This window comes from Moschus berezovskii, chromosome 22 (genome assembly GCF_049115385.1).
Source record: "Moschus berezovskii isolate FMDL1 chromosome 22, NW_MosBer_1.0, whole genome shotgun sequence".
NCBI lineage: Eukaryota > Metazoa > Chordata > Mammalia > Artiodactyla > Moschidae > Moschus > Moschus berezovskii.
In genome coordinates, this window is record NC_142481.1 from 9,163,742 (window position 1) to 9,182,239 (window position 18,498).

Consider the following 18,498-nt stretch of genomic DNA (forward strand, 5'->3'; position numbering starts at 1 on the left):
ACCCCCCCCACAACCCCCGCCGTGAAGTCCTGCCCAGCGTCTTTCTTCCCCAGGGGGTTTGGGTGGAGAGCGATCCCTGCCCTCATCCCATCCCAAGACAGCCAGACTCGCAATGGGAAAGAAGCCTTGGCTTTATTTGCACTCTGGGAACGCTATTCCGTTCACAGTCCCCTCCGGGGCACGGGGTGAGGGGTGAGGCGTGGAAATCCCAGCGAGCTCCCTGGAGGGGCGTCATCCCCATCTATTTCACTCTTCCCCCCCATCTTTTCCGTGGGGTCCCCCACCAGGGTCAAGCACTAATGTGTGGTGAAGGCAGGGAAAGGTGTGTGTAGTGGGGGGCGAGAGTTCCTTTTAGGGGAGGGGAGGGAGGGCTGTAGCACCAAGAACCCCTCCCCCCACGACGTCCCTAAAAAGGGAACTAAAATTATGTCCTGGGGCTTTCCTATCTGGCAAGGGCTCCACTTAAATACGGACGGTGGGCGGAGAGGCCGTGCCCCACGCCGTCTAAAATGCAGACCATCAGTTGGGAGCCTGGGGTGCAGGGGCGCGAAGCAGGCCAGGCTTTCAGCCCAGAGCAGGTGAGCAGTGGAGTAGAGAAGGCCTCAGAGTGTGCGCGGGTCTGGGAGGAGCAGGCGTGGAGGGGTCTTTTCGTCCACCAAGGATCCTTAGTCAAGAAAGGGGTGTGGCTGGAACTGGGGGCCGGGCTAAGAGGGGTCCCGTGGAGGAAGTAGGAGGTTGCATCTCCCCGCTCTGAGCCCCCGGTGGTCCCTAGGCCTGAGGATCCGATGGGGTGAAGGGGCCTTGCCCGAAGGGCAAAAGGAAGTGGGGCGGTGGGGCCCCTCTGTTAGTCATTTCAACCAAGCGGCGGCTCACTTACCGGGATAGGCGAGGGGTCTCGCTCAGAACCAGGGATCAGACTGGTTGAGGCTGGGTGTGTGTCTGAGTGTGAGTGACCCTTGGGTGTGCTCTCTCCTGAGAATGGCAGCTCCATGAGAGCAGCAGATAAATGTGTCTGTTTTACTCCCCAGTGTCTAGAAGGAGCCCTGAACATAGAAGGTGCTCAATAAATACGTGAATGAACGAGGCACGGACGGGTGCTTCCGTGTGTTAGTGTCGGAATGATGTGCTACGTGTAACGTGAGGGTAGAGGTGTGGCGGGTGGGCAGAGAAGCCTTGCCCCTCCCCTAGTCCCCACTGTCTGATGGTGGGGGGTGGGAGCAAAGGGACCCCCATCCTTACATCTGGGAGAGTGGGCAGGCAGCGTGGGCCGGGGGTGGAGATGTGTGTGCAGCCATCCGGAGCTGGGGAGCCACAGCAGGGCAAGAGGGCGGGAAAACGGGCAGGCGAGGGCGGGGCGGGGGCTGGCTCACTCGGCCGAGCCCTTGTGGCGGCGCTTGGAGGGTGGCACCAGGCGGCGGGGCAGGTTGGTAGGCAGCCCGTGGCCCTCGAGCTTGGCCTCGATGAGGTGGCTGGCCAGGGCGAACTCCTCGTCGTCCAGCATGCCGTCGCGGTCGACATCGCTCAGCTTCCAGATGCGGCCCAGCACGGAGTTGGGGAGCTTGGTACCCACCATCCAGGTCTTGGCCTTGGTGCCGCTCAGCTTGCCGTCGGCCGGCGCCAGGTTATAGAAGATCTCGTCGTACTTGGACTTGTCCTTGGTCACCACCCACTCGGCGTCGTCATCCGAGCCCTCCTCACCATCTTCCAGGGCCTCGTCGGGTCCCCGCTCCACGAAGGGACCCATGTGGGTGCCCTCGAAAGCGCCCCCCTGCACACCCACATCCGTGCTCTCCAGCTCCTCCTGCCGGAGCAGGGGCATGAGCTTGGCGATGTCGTGGGTCAGCATCTCATCCAGGGCCTCCAGCAGCTTCGGCTTCAACGAGTGGAACTTGGTGAAGTCGTGAGCCATCAGCAACTCCTGGTTGTGGGGCGGAGGGGGGACACAGAGAAGTCAGGAGGCACCATCCCCAGGCCCCCCAGCCCCATATAGCTCCAGGACACTTGGGCAGCTCTTGATGGAGATGGGCAGAAGTATCTGATTATGGGGGAACACCCCAATTCACCTGGGTACCCACCACTCAGTACAGACTTGGCAGCAAGGTCCCACCGCCCCATGACTCACTGGACGGGAGGGAGAACAGGGACCTCTGACTCAGAGAAGCAGCTGTTTGCCAGCCAGTGGAGAAGGATTTCAACATGGTGACATGAGCTTTTACCAGAGCACAGCCCTCAGCCCTGCCCACCCGCTACGACACCCCAGCCGCCCAGCCAGCACCCCCAACCATCATGCAAATTAAGAAAATGCAATTCCTGCCACCCTGCTGGCTCTGTTACCCACCACACAGAAAGGGCTAAGCAGCTTGCTCCCTATTTGGCGGTTAGGTTTGGGATGGACAAGTCATCAGGAGATCCTGGGGCCGCCCCCACCACCCCATCTCACCCCCAAATCCTGGCCCCAGGCAAGAACTCATCTGGTGCAAGAGCTGAGCCACTGCTGGGCGGGGTCTGTGGTCCCCCTGCTTCTCACATGCACCATTGCTAAGTCAGTTGCACCAGGAGAGTCGCTGCCAAGACGAATCCACATTCTAGCGCCACGTTAAATTTCCAGAGCCAAGGCATAAAGATCATAAGAAACCATAAAGAGACAGGGTGTGGGGCTTTCCTGGTGGGGCTCAGTGGTAAAGAATCTGTCTGCCAGTGCCAGAGTCTTGGGTGTGATCCCTGATCTGAGATGACACTGCATGCCTCGGAGCACCCAAGCCTGAGAGCCACACTGTTAAGCCTGTGCTCTAGAGCCCAGAGCCGCAACTCCTGAGCCCACGTGCAGCAACTACTGAAGCCAACGTGCCCTAGAGCCTGTGCTCCGCAACAAGAGAAGCCACCACAGTGAGAGGCCCACGTGCCACAACCAGAGTAACCCCCGCTTGCCACAATTAGAGAAAAGCCTGAGCAGCAACGAAAACTCAGCCTAGCCCGAAAAAAAAATCATAACAACAAAAAAGTGACAGGGGTGTGACGGCTGTGAGTGAGGAGGACTCCAAGGCCAGTCTGCCAAGGTTCCAGCCCGGCTGCCACTTGGAAGCTGTGCATCCTCAGGAAAGTGACTTGACCTCTCTGGTTTCCCTGTCAGTTTTCAGATTTGTAAAACAGGTTGAGAACTAGCAGTCCCCTCACTGGAAGGTGGCAAAGGCTACATGAATTCATCTGGATCAAGTGCTCAGTAAACGTCAGTGTAATCTTCACGGCTGCTCTTTATCAAGTCCAGCGGCTCTCAGCCAGGGATGGTGGTATCCCCCAGGGGACAGTGGGCAATATCTGAAGATGTTTTTGATTGTCGTAACTCGGGAGTGCTACTGACATGTAGCAAGTAGAGGCCAGGGATGCTTCTAAACACAGGGGGCTCCAATGTACAAGACAGCCCCCTACAAGGAAGAATTATCTAGTCCTAAATGTCAGTAGCTCAGCGGTTGAGAAACCTTGATCCAGCCCAAACTCAGTGCCAGATACCGTCCTAAGGAAGTCACTAACACCAGCCAATTCAGCATTCAGGTTAGATACAATCAGGATGATGCCGATTTTCCAGTTGAAGAAACTGAGGCTCAGGAAAGGTGAGTGATTTGCACAGGTTCACGGAACTAGTCAGTGGCCAAGAGGAATTTCACTGTACTATAATTCCTCAGTCTCGGAGTAGAAACATCGCAGACCCAAAGGTCACAGGCTTTTAGTATCACCCCAACACGGCCTCAAAGCAGAGCCTGAGCAAGGGGCTAGTCCTCACCTCCATGCCTGAGCTTGGACCTCTGTCCCCATGTCCACTGGTTGCTCCTGCCCCGGCCCACCTCCAGCGGCTCTTCATCGACCCCAGGCTGCCACCCCCAGACCCAGTGCTTTCCACGTCACAGGTTAATCCTAGGCCTGAACATGGGAGGAGTCTTCAGTGATCCCCCAATATCCATCTTCCCTTCCTCCTCAGTGTAGAATCCCCGAATGTTACCTAGGCACCTAGAGGAAAGACTACACTTCCTAGCTTCTGTGGCCTTGTGACTTGCAGCACTGTGGCCATGTGACTACGTTCTGGCCAACTAGAAGTCAGCACAAGTTGCACTTGCAACTACAGAATTACCCTGTTCAATATAGTAGCCACATTTGGTTATTAGTTAAAACCTAAAATGTCAGGTTTAACATTTCTATCATCATAGAAAGCAGTATTGGACGGCACTGCTCTAAAAAGTGTTCTCAGAGAGATTGTACCATTAACTCCCCTCTCCCCACTTCTTGTTGTCTGGAATGCAGACACAATGGCTGGAGTTTCCACAGCCATTTTGTACCATGAGGAGTTCTTGGGCCTGGAGGCCAGGCATGGAGGAGAATGGGCCAGGCATGGACAGAAGAGAACTGGCCCTGTAAAGCACCAAACCAGCCCTGGACCATCTTCCAGGATATTTATGAAGGAGAGAAATAAACTTCTATCGTAATTAAGCCACTATTACTTTGGGTTTTCTCTTCACTCCCTTATCCTGACTCACACAACCATACTCTCACAGAACCATTCGTGGGAGGTGCCTTCAGGAACCTGCCATCCATACCTCTAGTTTTTGAGGCCCCATCCTGAGACTACGGAAGCTAACCGTCCCATCACCCCTTGCCCCTCCCTCCTGGGCGTCCACCCACCTGCATCTTTTGGCAGTCCGGGAAGTCGCCAGGAGATATGTGATGCTCCAACTGAATCTTGGCGAAGATGACGGGCAGCTTGAGGATCAGCTGCTTCTTCTTGTTCTCCTTCCCAAACACAGAGGGCATCTCCTTCTTCAGGTAGCTGATGATGTAGGCGTGAACCTGTAGGGAGGAGAGTTCGTGCCTGAGCCTGCCTCTGTCACCTGGGAGGGCTCCTTAAAACATAGGTCGGCTGGAGTTTCCGAGTCACCAGGTCTGGCTTGGGGCCTGAGAGTGTGAATTTCTAACAGTTACAGGTGAGCTGCTGCCACCGTGGGTACAGGGGCTCTCCCCTCTCCTGTAGGTCATCTCAGCCCCTCCCATGGCTTCAGCATCCCTCCACGTCCACTGCCAAGTCTGCATACCAGCCTCAGCCTCTCCCTGGAGCTCGACTCAGAGCCGATTGCCTTGTCAACATTCCTGGACAGCTCCATCTCAGGACGCCTGCAGTGGAATTCAGGCCCCGCCCCCGCCGTGTCACCCTCAGCTGTGCCCATCTCTGGAGGCGAATGGCACCCGCCCCCCACCTCTGCCTGCCCAGAGGAGCTCAGAGATCTGGAAATTACTCCTGATTTGATTCTCCCTCCTCATTGGTCACATCCATGTCATCAGTCGTTCCTTTGAACTCCTAAACCTCTCTTCCACTTTTCCATTTCTCTCCACTTCACCATCTCTTGCCTGGCTGGGGACACACCTGTCACCCCACTGGACTCCTGGCTCACCCTCTGGCCCCTTCAATCCTTTCCCCATGAAGCAGCAGCTGGAGTTTTTTGTTTTTTTAGGAACAAGTGCCAGACCATGAGACACTGCTCCCAAGTCTCAATTTGCTTCTTATCCAAGTGCAAAATTCCTCCCACAGCCGCCAAGGCCTTATGGCAGCAATTCTCCAAGTGTGGTCCGGGGAATCCCCAGGGGGTCCCCAAGACTCTTTTAGGGGTTTGCACACTCAAAACTACTTTCACAAGAATGCTGAGGTGCTGTTTGTCTCTTTTTACCTTCATTTCCTCCTGAGTGAATCGTGGAATTTTTAAAGGCTAAAAGATACTGCAGCTAACTGAATGTAGAAGCAGATGTTCGAATCCAGATGTCGCCTTTGAAGCCAGACATTTAAGAGATTTGCAAACATGCAAAACAGGGCCGCTGTCCTCTCTAAGTTGTTTTTTGGGGGGTTGGAAAACAGTTAATTTTCATAAAACATCTGTTTTGTGTTTGTGTACTTAGTCGCTCAGTCGTGTCTGACTCTGCTACCCCATGGGCTATAGCCCACCAGGCTCCTCCGTCCATGGGATTCTCCAGGCAAGAATACTGGAGTCGGTTGCCATTTCCTTCTACAGGGGATCTTCCCGACCCAGAGATCAAACCCAGGTCTCCTGCATTGCAGGCAGATTCTTTATCATCTGAGCCACCAGGGAAGCCCAAAACATCTGTTACTTAGGTTAACAGGCAATAGGTTTTTCTTGCTATTTTAAATGATTTGATAAGACTATCAATACATTGGCATGATCAATAATGTATTGATAACATTTATAATAAATTGTTATCTACTATTAAGTATGTAAGTATTGTTTGGGAATTCCCCAGTGGTCCAGTGGTTAGGACTCTACACTTTCACTGCCAAGGGCTCAGGTTCAATCCCTGGTCGGGGAAGTAGGATCCTACAAGCCTCATGGTGAGGCTGATATAAGTATTGTTGGTTAATTAATATTATGAGAGAAAGTGAAACGTTTCTCAGTTTTAACTTTTTCTTTTTTGGGCTGCGCCACGAAGCTTGTGGGATCTTAACCAAGACTGAACTCAGGCCATTGCGGTGAAAGCCCCAAGTGTTAACCTCTGGACCATCAGGGAATTCCCTCAGTTTCCTAATACAGTTAATACAGAAAGATCTAATCTGTGTATATACAAACTCTTTGGGGTCTTCAATAATGTTTAAGAGTGTAACGAGGTCCTGAGATGGAAAGGTTTGAGAAGCACTGCTCTGCACGCCTTGCCCCCTGCCCCTGTCTGCTCAAGCTTCCTCACAGCCTTCCTTTTTTTAAAAAAATCAGCCTGGAAAACTCTGCTACACCAAGGCCTTTGCACATGCTGTCCTCTGCGCGGAATTCCGCCATGGTCTTCCAACAGCTGAGTCCTTCAGCTTCCTTTTTCTTTTCTGGCCACACCAGGCTACATGTGGATCTTAGTTCTGAGTTCCCCAACCAGGGACTGAGCTCGTGCCCCCTGCACTGGACGGCAGAGGCTTAACAGCCGGGCCGCCGGGGAAGTCCCACCCTCAGCTTCCTCCTGACAGACAGCGTCCTGTGGGAGGCGGGCGCCCCAAGCACCGCTGCCCAGTTTCCCGCTCTCTTTGCTTTCACTGTTTCATTCACAACACTTATCACAATTCATCATTATTTACGGATTCTGTCTCCTTCCATCAGAATGTGCGCTTCAGGAGGGCTGGGACCTTTTCTGTTTTCTCTGTCCCCAGTGCTGGCACAGTGTGCAGAGAAAAGACTCAAGAAATACTTGTGAAGTACACCAGTGAACTTGAGAACCTTTGAGCCACAATCTCATATGTTATCAAAAAGTAAACAAGGAGAGAAAACCAGCATTCATATGTCCTGTTTTTAAATCTGCTGCTTAGTCGCTCAGTCGTGTCCGACTCCGCGACCCCATGGACGGCAGCCTGCCAGGCTCCTCTGTCCATGGGATTCTCCAGGCAAGAATACTGGAGTGGGTTGCCATGCCCTCCTCCAGGGGATCTTCCCAACCCAGGGATGGGACCCAGGTCTCCCGCATTGCAGGCAGATTCTTTGCCATCTGAGCCACCAGGGAAGCCCTATTTTTAAATAGGAAGCTCAATAATTAAATGGATATGCTTAAGTAAAAATAGAATGTATCTGGAAAAATACAGAAGAAACTATTCCTGGGGGCTGTCTGCGGGAAAGAGAACCTGAGGGCTGTTGGAGTTGGGGTGGGAGGGGGCACCTTTGACAGTACATCAGTGCTTTCCCATGAGATGGTCTTAAATGTTCAATTAAAAACACTCGTTAAAAATTCCTTTTAGTGAGTCATAGGTTTAGAATGCTAAATTCTGGTGGCACCTCGGCTGGCTTTGAATCCTCATATCCTTTCATCTCCACCATCCTGTCTCCTCCAGCCACCCTGGGCTCCATATTCAAGCATGTCCTGGTTTCAGGGCCTTTGCACTTGCTGTTCCCTCTGCCTGGGTACAGTTTCCCCCAGATCTCCACTCTGCTCACCCCTTCCCCTCCTTTAGTTCTCTGCTTGAGAATCACCTCCTCCAGGAGACCCTCCTTGATGACCCTCGTCCCTTAAATAGCCCACCAGTCTCTCCTCCGCTTCATGTTTCTTCATAATCCTTATCACATTCAGTGTATTAGAGCTGAATTTGTTTAATACTCATTTCCCCATTAAAAAGAAATTCTACAAGAAAATAAACTATCTGCTTGTGTTTCCTGTGGCATCCCCAGGGTTTAGAACAGTACAGGAGCACACTGTCGGCGCTCAGTCAGTGTGGAATGAAAGCTACTGAGCTGCCTCAGAGAGCTCTGTAGGAAGGCTCAGGGCACCCTGGTCTCTTTAGAATTAGAACCTCCCAAGACCCTGCCCATCAGGGGTCTCGACCTGTGCTCAAGCGTCACACAGCCCATGGAAATCGCCCCTTCTAACAGCAGCAGTCGCTTCAAACAAAGGTCAGAGCCAGAGGGCTCACTCACATCCTAGATCGTTACAGACAGGAAAACTGAAGCATAGAGGGGTAGTTACCAAGAGTGAGGAGAGGCCTTGTACTGTTGGGGGAAAGCATGTGGGGAGGTGAATGGTGTGGGCTGTTGTTTGATGGCTGGACCAGGTGTGGCAGAATCACACGTGGGGGATGAGCAGGTGACACGGGGCAGGGGAAGGGCACCGAGGCTTGATCACAGCAGACCCCGTATCTTGAGGGGCACTGGGGAGCCACAGAGGAGCTGCAGGAGCAAGAGGGAAGCGTGGGTACCAAGGGAGGTCTGAGGGGGCCAATCAGGGCAGGGGTGTGGCCAGGCTGGTGGGTGGGGCCTGTGAGAGCGGGCCAATGGGGAGAGGGGGCGGGGCCTATGGGCCGCTCTTCTGGAACCCAGAAGACGGGAGGAGGGAGGGCGCTAATGGCTTTTCCAGAGAGGAAGCGGGGGAAGGTGCCAGGAAGAGATAAGGTGGGTGGGCGGGCTGAGCCTGGGCGCGGGTCCGGGACTCCGGGGTTTGTCTGGGTTTCCGGAGCCGCCTCCTGCTCGGTGAGGGCACCAGGTGTCCGGCCCCACCCCGCCCCTGGGTCCCACGGACCTTGGGGTTCTAGCTCCCGCTTCTTCAGGAGGGGCCTGCGGGACCGGGTCCGCGGGGGAAGCGGGTGAACCAGGGAGAGACCGAGGGAGGGAGAGGATGAAGAGAGAGGAGAGAAAGAGAAACGAGAATGATGAGGGGAAAAAGAATAAGAGAAAAAACCGGAAAGAGGTAGAAATGAGTTCAAGAGAAACAGACAGACAGACAGTCCAGGGCCTGGGCAGAGGAGAGAAAGGTGTTTTCTGGAGGCTTCAGGAGCTGACCACACTGGGCCGCTCCCTCCTAAGGAGGATTCCTGGGGTGGGGGGTGGGGGCTCTGACTCACCCCCTCTGCTGCTCCTTAAACCAACACCTCAGGCTCCTCCACCCCCCATAACCTTCCAGGCCTCCTCGCCTGCTCCACTTCCTGCCCCACCTCCAGCCTGGCTGGCAGCCTCCCCTGTGAATGTTCCATTCGGCCTCCAAAAACGCTCTTAAATCAGTGCTCCCCTCCCCTTCCCCAAGACTATGCCCTGATCCAGGCTCCTCCTTGTTCCTCGGTCCCCCAGCTTCTTCCCTAGTCTGGGAACCCAGTCTTACTGCCCTTGAATCCACCCTCCAGAAGGCAGCGAGGGTCTGACCCTGTCCCTCCCCTCCCCCGAGTCCTTCCATGGCTCCCCAGTGCCCTTGGGACAAAGCACAGGTTCCAGACCACAGTCCCAGGTGATCTGACTCTCACCCACCCCACCCCCGCCCCCCAGATGCAGTTACTCCCACCATCTACACTGGTTTCAACACTGGCATTTCCCTTCTTCCTTGAACTGGCCATGTTCTCATCGCCAATCCATGCACTTCCTGGCCCCATTTTCTAGAATCCTTTCCCCTCCTCATCCTCATAATCCTGCAGTTTGCAGCTCAGATGCCCTCTCCTCCAAGAAGTTCTCCAGGATTTCCCCTGGGCTCCCAAGTTCTCAGCCCTGACCATGCCAGATGGTCACTCTGGGGAGGAAATGGTCTTCTCCCCTGGACTGCCGTGGTCAGAGCTCCCTTCCCAGTACCACCTGGCAGAGGGCCAGGCACAACAGGAGAACTTTCTCAGATCAGAGAACTACCTCATCAGAGAGCTGATGCCAGATCAGGGACCAGCAGCCAAGTAGAGGAGGATCAGAGGAAAGGCAAGAGCGGCCGCTGCCTCCCCGTCCGCCATCACTGCTCACCCGCACCAGCCGGGCTCTCTTCACTAGGTCGTTGAGCTTGCGCAGCGCCGCGTGGCGCGGCAGGCCCTGGATGTCACGGAAAAGGTCTTGTTCCTCCAGCTCGAAGAGGCGCCGGTTGTCGGGTACCAGCAGGGGCTGGGACCAGAAGGAGCCGATATAGACGCGCAGCACCTCGGGCGTGCCCACCACCTTGCCCAGCGCCCACATGAGCGCCCCGTAGACACGCATCAGCTGCTGCGTCTCCACCATGTCGGCCTTGTTGAGCACCACGCGGATCTTGTCCTCATGGCCTCGCAGGGCACCAATGGCCTCCGAGAACTCGTCTGAGATCTCCAGCTTGTGAGCATCGAAGAGCAGTATGATGAGGTCCACGCGCTCCGCGAACCAGCGCAGCACAGCAGGGAAGTCGTAGCCTGCAGGGGAGGGGTGGTACAGGGGCGTGTGCCTGCATGCTCGCTTCAGTCCTGTCCGACTCTGCAACCCCATGGACTGTAGCCCCCTAGGCTCCTCTGTCCATGAGATTCTCCAGGCAAGAATACTGGAGTGGGCTGCCATGCCCTCCTCCAGGGGATCTCCCCCACCCAGGGATCCAACCATCTCCTGTGTCTCTTGCACTGCAGGCCGATTCTTTACCGCTGAGTCACAGGGGCTCCAGTCCCCCAAAGCAGAGGTCAGCCCCCAGCCTTCAGCCATTGGGACACATTCATTGCTTTGGGCTCAAACTGGACTGTTCAGGTTGTTAACCACTGAAAATTTCGTCTGTGGGAAATGGCTCTAGGCCCCCAGCCTCCAGAATTACCCCATCACTCTGGCCCTCTAGCCATCAGACTACGGAGGACAATCACCCCCTCATCTTTCCATTCATTCTTTGGGCAAATATTAGCAGCTTGCATCGGTCCCCTTATTAAAACACTGAAATGTTTACTAATAGACTTCCTATGCTTCTATGGACCTCTGAGTCCTCAAAATGCCACCATCAACCCCAACTCCTCCCCAGGATGTGTCCAATCACCCTACCATCCAGCAACTGAAGCTTTCACATGGGCCCTTGTTAGAGTCTTGCCATAGCAGATGTTAAATATTCTAAATTTATTAACAATAAATTACCAAGAGTCTCCTGTGTGCTGGGCCCTGTCCTGGACACTGGGGACCCCACTGAGAACACACAAAGCCCTTGCCTTTGTAGGGCACCACCAGCTGGCTCCTGGGCCCACTCATTCATCCTTTCACAATTCATTTCTTCATCCACTCATTCATTCAGCAGCAAGCAATGCCTGGGAGAGCAGAGAGGAGCCGCTGAGACCCCCTGACTTGGCAGTCGGGAGGGCCTGGGTTTGAATCCCGCCTCTGCTTCCATCAGCTAGGTGACCTTAAGGAAGCAAGTAACCTCTCTGAACCTCTGTTTCCTCTTTCGTAAAATGAAAATCATCATAGGACCTACCTCCTAGGACTGTGTGAAGATGGAAAGAATACACAAGAGCTAAGCTATATGAAGAGCTTAAACAGTGCCTGGCTCTGAACTATACACTTAAAAGGAGTGAGCTTTAGGCATGTAAATTATACAATAAAACTTAAAACAAACAAGGACTTCCCTGGTGGTCCAGTGGTTAAGAATCTACCGTGCAAAGCAGGGGACGCAGGTTCGATTCCTGGTGGGGGAACTAAGATCCCACATGCTGTGGAACAACTAAGGCCACGCACTGCAGCTACTGAGCCTGCACGCTCTGGAGCCCACCTGCGGCAGCTAAAACCCGATGAAACCGAACGAATAAACATTAGTAACAAACAAACAAACCCCCCCGAGCGAGGCACATGGTGAGCAATCCACAAATGCTCCGCATGATGCCTGCGAGACACTGTGGTAGAGCCATCCAAGAGCCGCCCTCAGAACAGCCTGCTCTGTGCTGGGCACACAGGGTGGCTCAGACAGCCCCAGTTCTGTCCTTACTGGGCTTAGCATCCAGAGTGGTCAGGCTGGGATGGGAAAACCCAGGGAGCCACAGGAGCCCAGATTGGGGTGCCCGACCACCCAGGCTGGGTGGTCAGGGAGGGCTTCCCGGAGGAGGAAACACTGAGTGGTGGTCTGGGGAGTGAGGAGTTAACTGGCGGGACAGAAAGCCATTGCTGATTCACCAGAAGTCACTTCATGCCCTCCCCGATTCAACTCCTTGAATCTTTAAAACGACTCCAGGAGACAAGCACTCTTATGATCCCCATTTTCCAAAACGGGAACCTGAGAAACAGAGTGGCTAAGGAGTCCACTGGTTAATTTGCTGCAGACACAGATGCACAGAGTGCAGCCTGGGGGTCTCTATGCTCTGCTGGGGAGCTGGTGCCGGGCCCAGCCTGCCTGAGCGGAAGCAAGTTCCTGTAGCCACAGGGCACTGGATGGGACGGGATGGGGGAGGGAGGGACGGGATGGGGGGCAGGGACCAAAGCGAGGGCCCCTCCTCTGTCCCCAGTGTCTCACCCACACACCCACACACACACACACACACGTCCAGATTTGGAAAGTGTGTCTCACGCAGAGAGGGAGGGAGTCAGCTTGGGAATGGGAGGCGGGGCAGGCAGAAGCCCCAGGTGCACAACAACGGCCTCACGGAGGAGAAGCATCATCGCAGGGCCGGCCGCAGCGCCTCCCGCGGGCCATGTGCTTCTCCAAGTGCCTCACACAGTTTGGCTCCTTTTTTGGCCTCGCCACGTGGCACGCAGGCTACAGGATCTTAGCCCCCGCTGGGGTTGAACCCGCACCCCTGCAATGGAAGCATGGAGTCCTAACCACTGGACCACTGGAAAAGTCAACGAGGTATGTCATGAGACTATCATGTTCCCATTTCACAGGTGAGAAAACGAAGGCACGGAGCGGTTAGGTGGCTCAGCCAAGGCCTCACAGCTTAGAAGGAGCAGAGGCCAGATTTGAACCCTGCCAGACGGCTCCCCTCTGCTACAGTCACACACATGTGTGTTCACAGACATTCTGCACAAAGGCCACATGTTCCATCAGTGCACACACAGGCGCAGACACACGTGCACTCAGGAGCAAGCACACACCTGGACACCATCCGAGTCACATGCTACAAGACGCAGACCCTCACACACACCCTCACTAGCAATCTGAAACCTACACAGATATCCAGGGTCACACGACTGCAAAGATAACGTGAGACCCACACAAAGTAACAGATAGACAGCAGCAGGCACACGACGAGCCCGCGCACGCCTGCACACCCACCAAACGAGAGACGCAAGCATATATAGTTACACAGAAGATACGCTCATGCGCGCACACACCCTCACTTGTATGCACAAGAGCACAGTTGTATACAGAGATGCGGTTACACCCAATCTGACAAAATCATCTCAGTCCTACAGGGCCACACACAGGTATAACCATGAGCACAGCGCCGACACCTCAGAGTCACACCACAGTTACACAGGTGCAGTCTGCCAGGCTCCTCTGTCCATGGGCTCCTCCAGGCAAGAATACTGCAGTAGACAGCTGTTTCCTCCTCCAGGGGCTCTTCCCCACCCAGGGATCGAACCTGCATCTCCTGCATTGGCAGGCGGGTTCTTTACCACTGAGCCGCCTGGGAATCCCACACACCTTCCGAGACACACACTAAATGAGCCACACAGTCACATAAAAGTTCCCCTGCACAACACACCAACCACACGTTTCACAATACAAATACCTACAGAGACACGGTCAGTCACAGTCACACACAATCCCACAAGCCCCGCCCCCGCCCCGCCCCCCGGAGGCCCTTGGAGCTGCCCAGAGTCACACCTAGCCAGCCTCACGGGCATAGACGCTCATACACACACACACACACACACACACACACACACACACACACGCGCCCTCAAGACAGACAGACACACTCTCCCCGTCCTCTACTCCCACTGCCACAGAAAGAGACTCCCTTCTCTCCCCCACTTCCTTTGGGCCTCCATCTGGCGCCCCCGCCATGGCTTGGAGTGGCCCCCCTCCGACTCTCCCAGGGACCCCCCCCCAGCCCCCTGCCTCCCCCATCGGGCTGGCAGCTCACCTCCCTCCTCCCTGATCTACCCTGCAGCTGTCTCCTGCCTCTCTCCCGGGGGACAGGCGCCTGCTGGGCAGCGGCCAGGGACACCGGTAACCCTCCGAGCCCTTGCCCGAGAGAGGCCCAGCCTCCCTGCCTCCTCGCCGTCGCCTCCGGGTCCCCTCTGCCCCACACTGCAACCTCCTTTGCCCCAGTTTCTGGCCTCCGAAGCCTCGCGGGGCAGGGGTGGAAGGGATAGAAATGCTGGGGCGGGGTGGGGGGGGAGATGGGGGTGCGGGGCGGAGACCGATTCAGGCAGGGCAGGGGTGGGGGCCGGGCTCACCCGGAGGCCCCGCTGGAATTCACCCCTCCCCCGCCGCTCTCCCTGCACAGCTGTTTATAAATTCCTGGCCGCCCTTGGCCCCTGCCCAGACTCCCCGTCCCGGGCCCTCCTCAGCCCCATCCGTGGCCCAGGGCTGGAGCCAGGCGCTGACAGCGGCCCAGGGCCTCCCTGCCCGGCTCTGCCTTCTCCCTGGGTCCCGTCTCTCCGGATCGTCTCTCTGGATCCCGGCCTCGCCCTCTGAATCTCTGTCCAGCCTGGAGTCTCCCTCTCTCTTGGTCTTTCCCCTTCCATCCTTCGGACCCGCCCAGACATGCCGCAGCAGCGGGTTCACACGTGTTCATCCACTCGCCTCCCCCACCCTTCAGCACGGGCCAGCTCGGAGGAGTCACAGCCTTTCACCAGCTCCCTTCGGCTACGCAGCCAGCTCAGGGCCGGCTCACACAGGCCCTGGTCCTAGCAGCGACCCTGGGCCCTCCTCCCTCAGACGCAGGAGTCCAGGCCGCCAGCCCCACTCACCACGGCTCACTCTCTGCTTGGCCCCGGACAGGATCCCCGGGGTGTCGATGATGCTAATGCTCTCCAGGACCTGATTGGGGAGCTGGGCGCACATGAACCTGGGGCAGAGGGAAGGTCAGGGGTCAATGCAGGGGTGGGTAGGAGGAAGGGACACACAAGAAGGGAACCCAGGACTTGCTCGGTGGAGAATCAGGTTCGCAGAGGGAAAGAATCTTGGAAGAGAAAAGGAAGATCAGGAAAGAGAATAAGAACTATATATATATACAAAAAAAATCGGAGCTGATGTTATTTGAGCGCTTACTTTGTGCTGTTCTAAGAACTTTGTACGTTTTCGTTCATTTAGTCCCCGCAACAGCTCTATGGAGGGAGGACTGTGGTTATCCCCATTTCCCAGATGAGGATAAGAAACAGAGAGGTTAAGTTGCTTGCCCAAAGTCACCCAGCTAGACAGGAGTCAAACTCAGGCGTCACTGGCTTAACCGCTCCCCAAGAGAAGGCAAGAAGAGGAAGGCTCCAGTAGAGAGAAGGGGGTTAGGACTGAAAAGGAGAGAGACACAGGCAGGGATGGGCAAAGGCTGGGCCCGGGCACAGGAAGACACCCTCCGGGCTGCTGGCTGCACACCTGTTGAGGAAGGTGTTCCCAAAGGGGTTGAGTTTACGGAAGGGCTTGTCCGGGTCAACGACGAGGGCATTGCCAGGCACAGTGCCTTCGGTGTCACCGTGCATGACAGCCACGAAGCAGTCGGTGGTGGGCTCGGGCCCCACCCGGGAGCCGGGCACCTCCTGCTCCAGCAGGTACTGAATGAAGCTGGTCTTGCCCGTGCTGTACTGGCCGGCTACCAGCACCATCGGCTTGCCGTCGAAGTCAGCATCCTCCAGGGCTGGAGAATGGAAGGTCCCGAAGCGGTAGTGCTCCTCCAGGGGCAGCAGCTTTTCGCGGTACAGATCCTTGAGGGCCGAGGTCACCGTGCGGATGGCCTCCGGCTGCTGGCCCCGAGCCCCGCCCCGCTTCAGCCAGCTAAACATGGTGGCTGCACACTGCCCGCTGAGCTCGCCGTCCGAGATGCACAGCGCGAGGGCTACCTGTGGGAGGAGAGGATGTTGATGGGGGACTGCCTGGAGGAGGAGGTGGAGAAGAAAGGGAGCCAGAAGGTAGAGTTGATGGAGAAGGCTGGTGGGATGGGTGGGGTGCGGGGGGAAGGGAAGAACTTCTGAGAGCACTGAGGGTGGATGGCAGGAGTTGACGGCTGAAGGAGGAAGAAGGTGATGATTCCAGCTGCAGAAAGAGAAAGAGTAACAATGGCATGCTGGAAGAAGCGAGATTGGTGGTGGCAACCCAAGAGATAAACAAGGGGAAGGATGCAGAAGCTGATCCGAAGAAAAGGATTCCTTCGTCTTTTTCTTTCTCGGTCCCCCCTTCCATTATTTGGCAATTTTCACTGAAATCGCACCATGTGTCAAGAGGTATGGATCCAAAAATAGACCAGAGACCAGTCCCCACATAGTCAGAGCCTCCAGTGTGGAAAGAACCTGGGCACGGAGCAGTCAACGATGCCTGGGAAAAGCTGGGTGGTGGACTTGTAGGCACCAGAGGGGGACAGGGTGAACCAGTCACAGGATTAGGAAAGCTCTGGCTGGGCTGACGTGTTTTTTTCTCACATTTATTATTTATTTGGCTGTACCAGGTCTTAGCTGTGTCCTGTGGAATCCTTTCCCATACATACTCTCCAGGCCAGAGGACTGGAGTGGGGAGCTGTTCCCGTCTCCAGGAGATCTTCCCATCCCAGGGATCGAACCCAGGTCTCCTGCATTGCAGGCAGATCCTTTACCAGCTAAGCCACAGGGGAAGCCCCCTGGGCTGACTTTTGAGCTGCTCCCTGAAGAGTGACAAGGGCATTTAGGCAGAGAGGATGGTGGGTTTCAGCACCTGGAACTGTAACATGGATGGACAGAGTGGCTGAACACGTGGGCACAAGGATGAGAAATGAGTCTCAATACTGCCTGGGTTCCCCCCGCAGATCGTGATCTTATCATTCACAAGAATAACACTTGTGATCACTGCATGCCAGAAACTGCTCTAACTCATTTAATCTTCACAACGCCTTGTAAGGGGAGGCTATTATTACCCCCACTTTTCTGATAAGGAAATAGAGGTTCAGGAAGGTAGTATAACTTCCCTGAGATCACTTTGTTAGCAAGTGCTCACGCTGGGACTCCAGGTAACCTGACCAGAGCCAACACTCCTATCACAGATCTAAGGAGTTAGGGAGGGAACGAATTACTAACCCGGCAGCAGCCAGCACCCCAGCACCTAGACTGTGATCTCTGCGTGCCTTTCTTTCACGGTAGGACCTGTACTGATGCCCCCTCCTCCTCTCATTCCCGATTATCATTGAGTCGTGTCTTTGCTGTCGTTCTTTTCTTCCCCTTGATCAGTCTAAGTGGAGGCTTGCTGATCTCTGCACAGACCCGACTTTTGGTCAGATTGGGGTCTCTAAATACCACTTTCCACTGAGAGAGAAACTGAAGCTTGTGGGAGAACTGGCTAATTCCCGGGTTAAGGCAGGGAAAGAACAAGTGAATCTGGGTCCAACAGTGGGGAAGTGCTCCAACTGGGATGGGGTATGTCACAGGGGCAGAGTCCTGCTCGACAGGACTCCCACTGGCCGAAGATGGGACAATTCGAGCGCCAAAACTAACTGCACATCCAATATGTTAAAATCCATAAAATCATAACCATGCTTTTTTTTTTTTTTAAAGTGTGTGTGTGGGAGGGGGAGAATTCAGGGAGGGTGTGCCAGAAAGGTGAAGGAGAGGCTGGAGCCAAGACCTGGGACGTTGGCAGAGGGAGGGGGCCCTGGGCGGTGTCCTACACGCGGAGGGAGCTGGGGGACATCTTAGTGAGGACGCTGTGGGGGGGCTGGACAGGCAGTGGGGTTGGTGAGGTAGGAGAGGAGGCTTTGGGGTGGGGGGAGGAATAGAACAGAGGTGGATGAATGCGGTGGAGGGAGACCGCAAGGACGGCCGCGCGACGGGAGGAGGAGAGTGGGGGACAGTGCTACAGATTGAAGGGGCTGGGGGGGGGGGTCGGGGCAGTGAGGGAGTTGGGCTTCCGGAGGGGCTGGGGAGGACTGAGAGGCCCGTACACACCGCCTGGGGTGGGGGCTGAGGGTCTCCGGCGAGCAGGGGAGTGATCCAGAGCCAGGGCAGGCTCGAGGGCTCCGCGGGCGGAGGCTGGGAGGCGACAGCCTCGGTGCGGGGTCACTCACCGAGGGGGCGCGCAGACTGCAGGACCGGGCAGGGAGAGCCGGGCGGGGGTCCCGCGGGGATCGGAGGCGCCCGCGGAGCGGCCTGTGCTCGCGGTCCCGTCCGGAGCCGTCTGAGCCGGGTGGGG

The 18,498-nt window shown here is 55.8% G+C and overlaps 1 protein-coding gene across 1 annotated transcript; it reads right to left on the reverse strand.

Annotated features, from left to right (window-relative positions):
- Positions 1-113: 113 nt before the first annotated feature.
- Positions 114-18,498, reverse strand: EHD2 (EH domain containing 2). The gene is made up of 6 exons (XM_055411742.2): positions 18,374-18,498; positions 15,727-16,187; positions 15,105-15,202; positions 10,224-10,636; positions 4,672-4,836; positions 114-1,918 (listed from the first exon to the last, which is right to left on the reverse strand). Exons 2-6 carry the CDS (start codon positions 16,128-16,130, stop codon positions 1,367-1,369), a joined length of 1,632 nt encoding a protein of 543 aa, XP_055267717.2. The 5' UTR covers positions 16,131-16,187; positions 18,374-18,498; the 3' UTR covers positions 114-1,366.

Coding starts and splice junctions, on each gene's coding strand:
- EHD2 (XM_055411742.2), bottom strand. CDS start 16,130: ATGTTTAGCTGGCTGAAGCGGGGCGGGGCTCGGGGCCAGCAGCCGGAG. Junction 15,203..15,726: donor GGGAACACCTTCCTCAACAG/GTGTGCAGCCAG, acceptor CCTCTGCCCCAG/GTTCATGTGCGCCCAGCTCC. Junction 1,919..4,671: donor CGGACTGCCAAAAGATGCAG/GTGGGTGGACGC, acceptor CCCCACAACCAG/GAGTTGCTGATGGCTCACGA.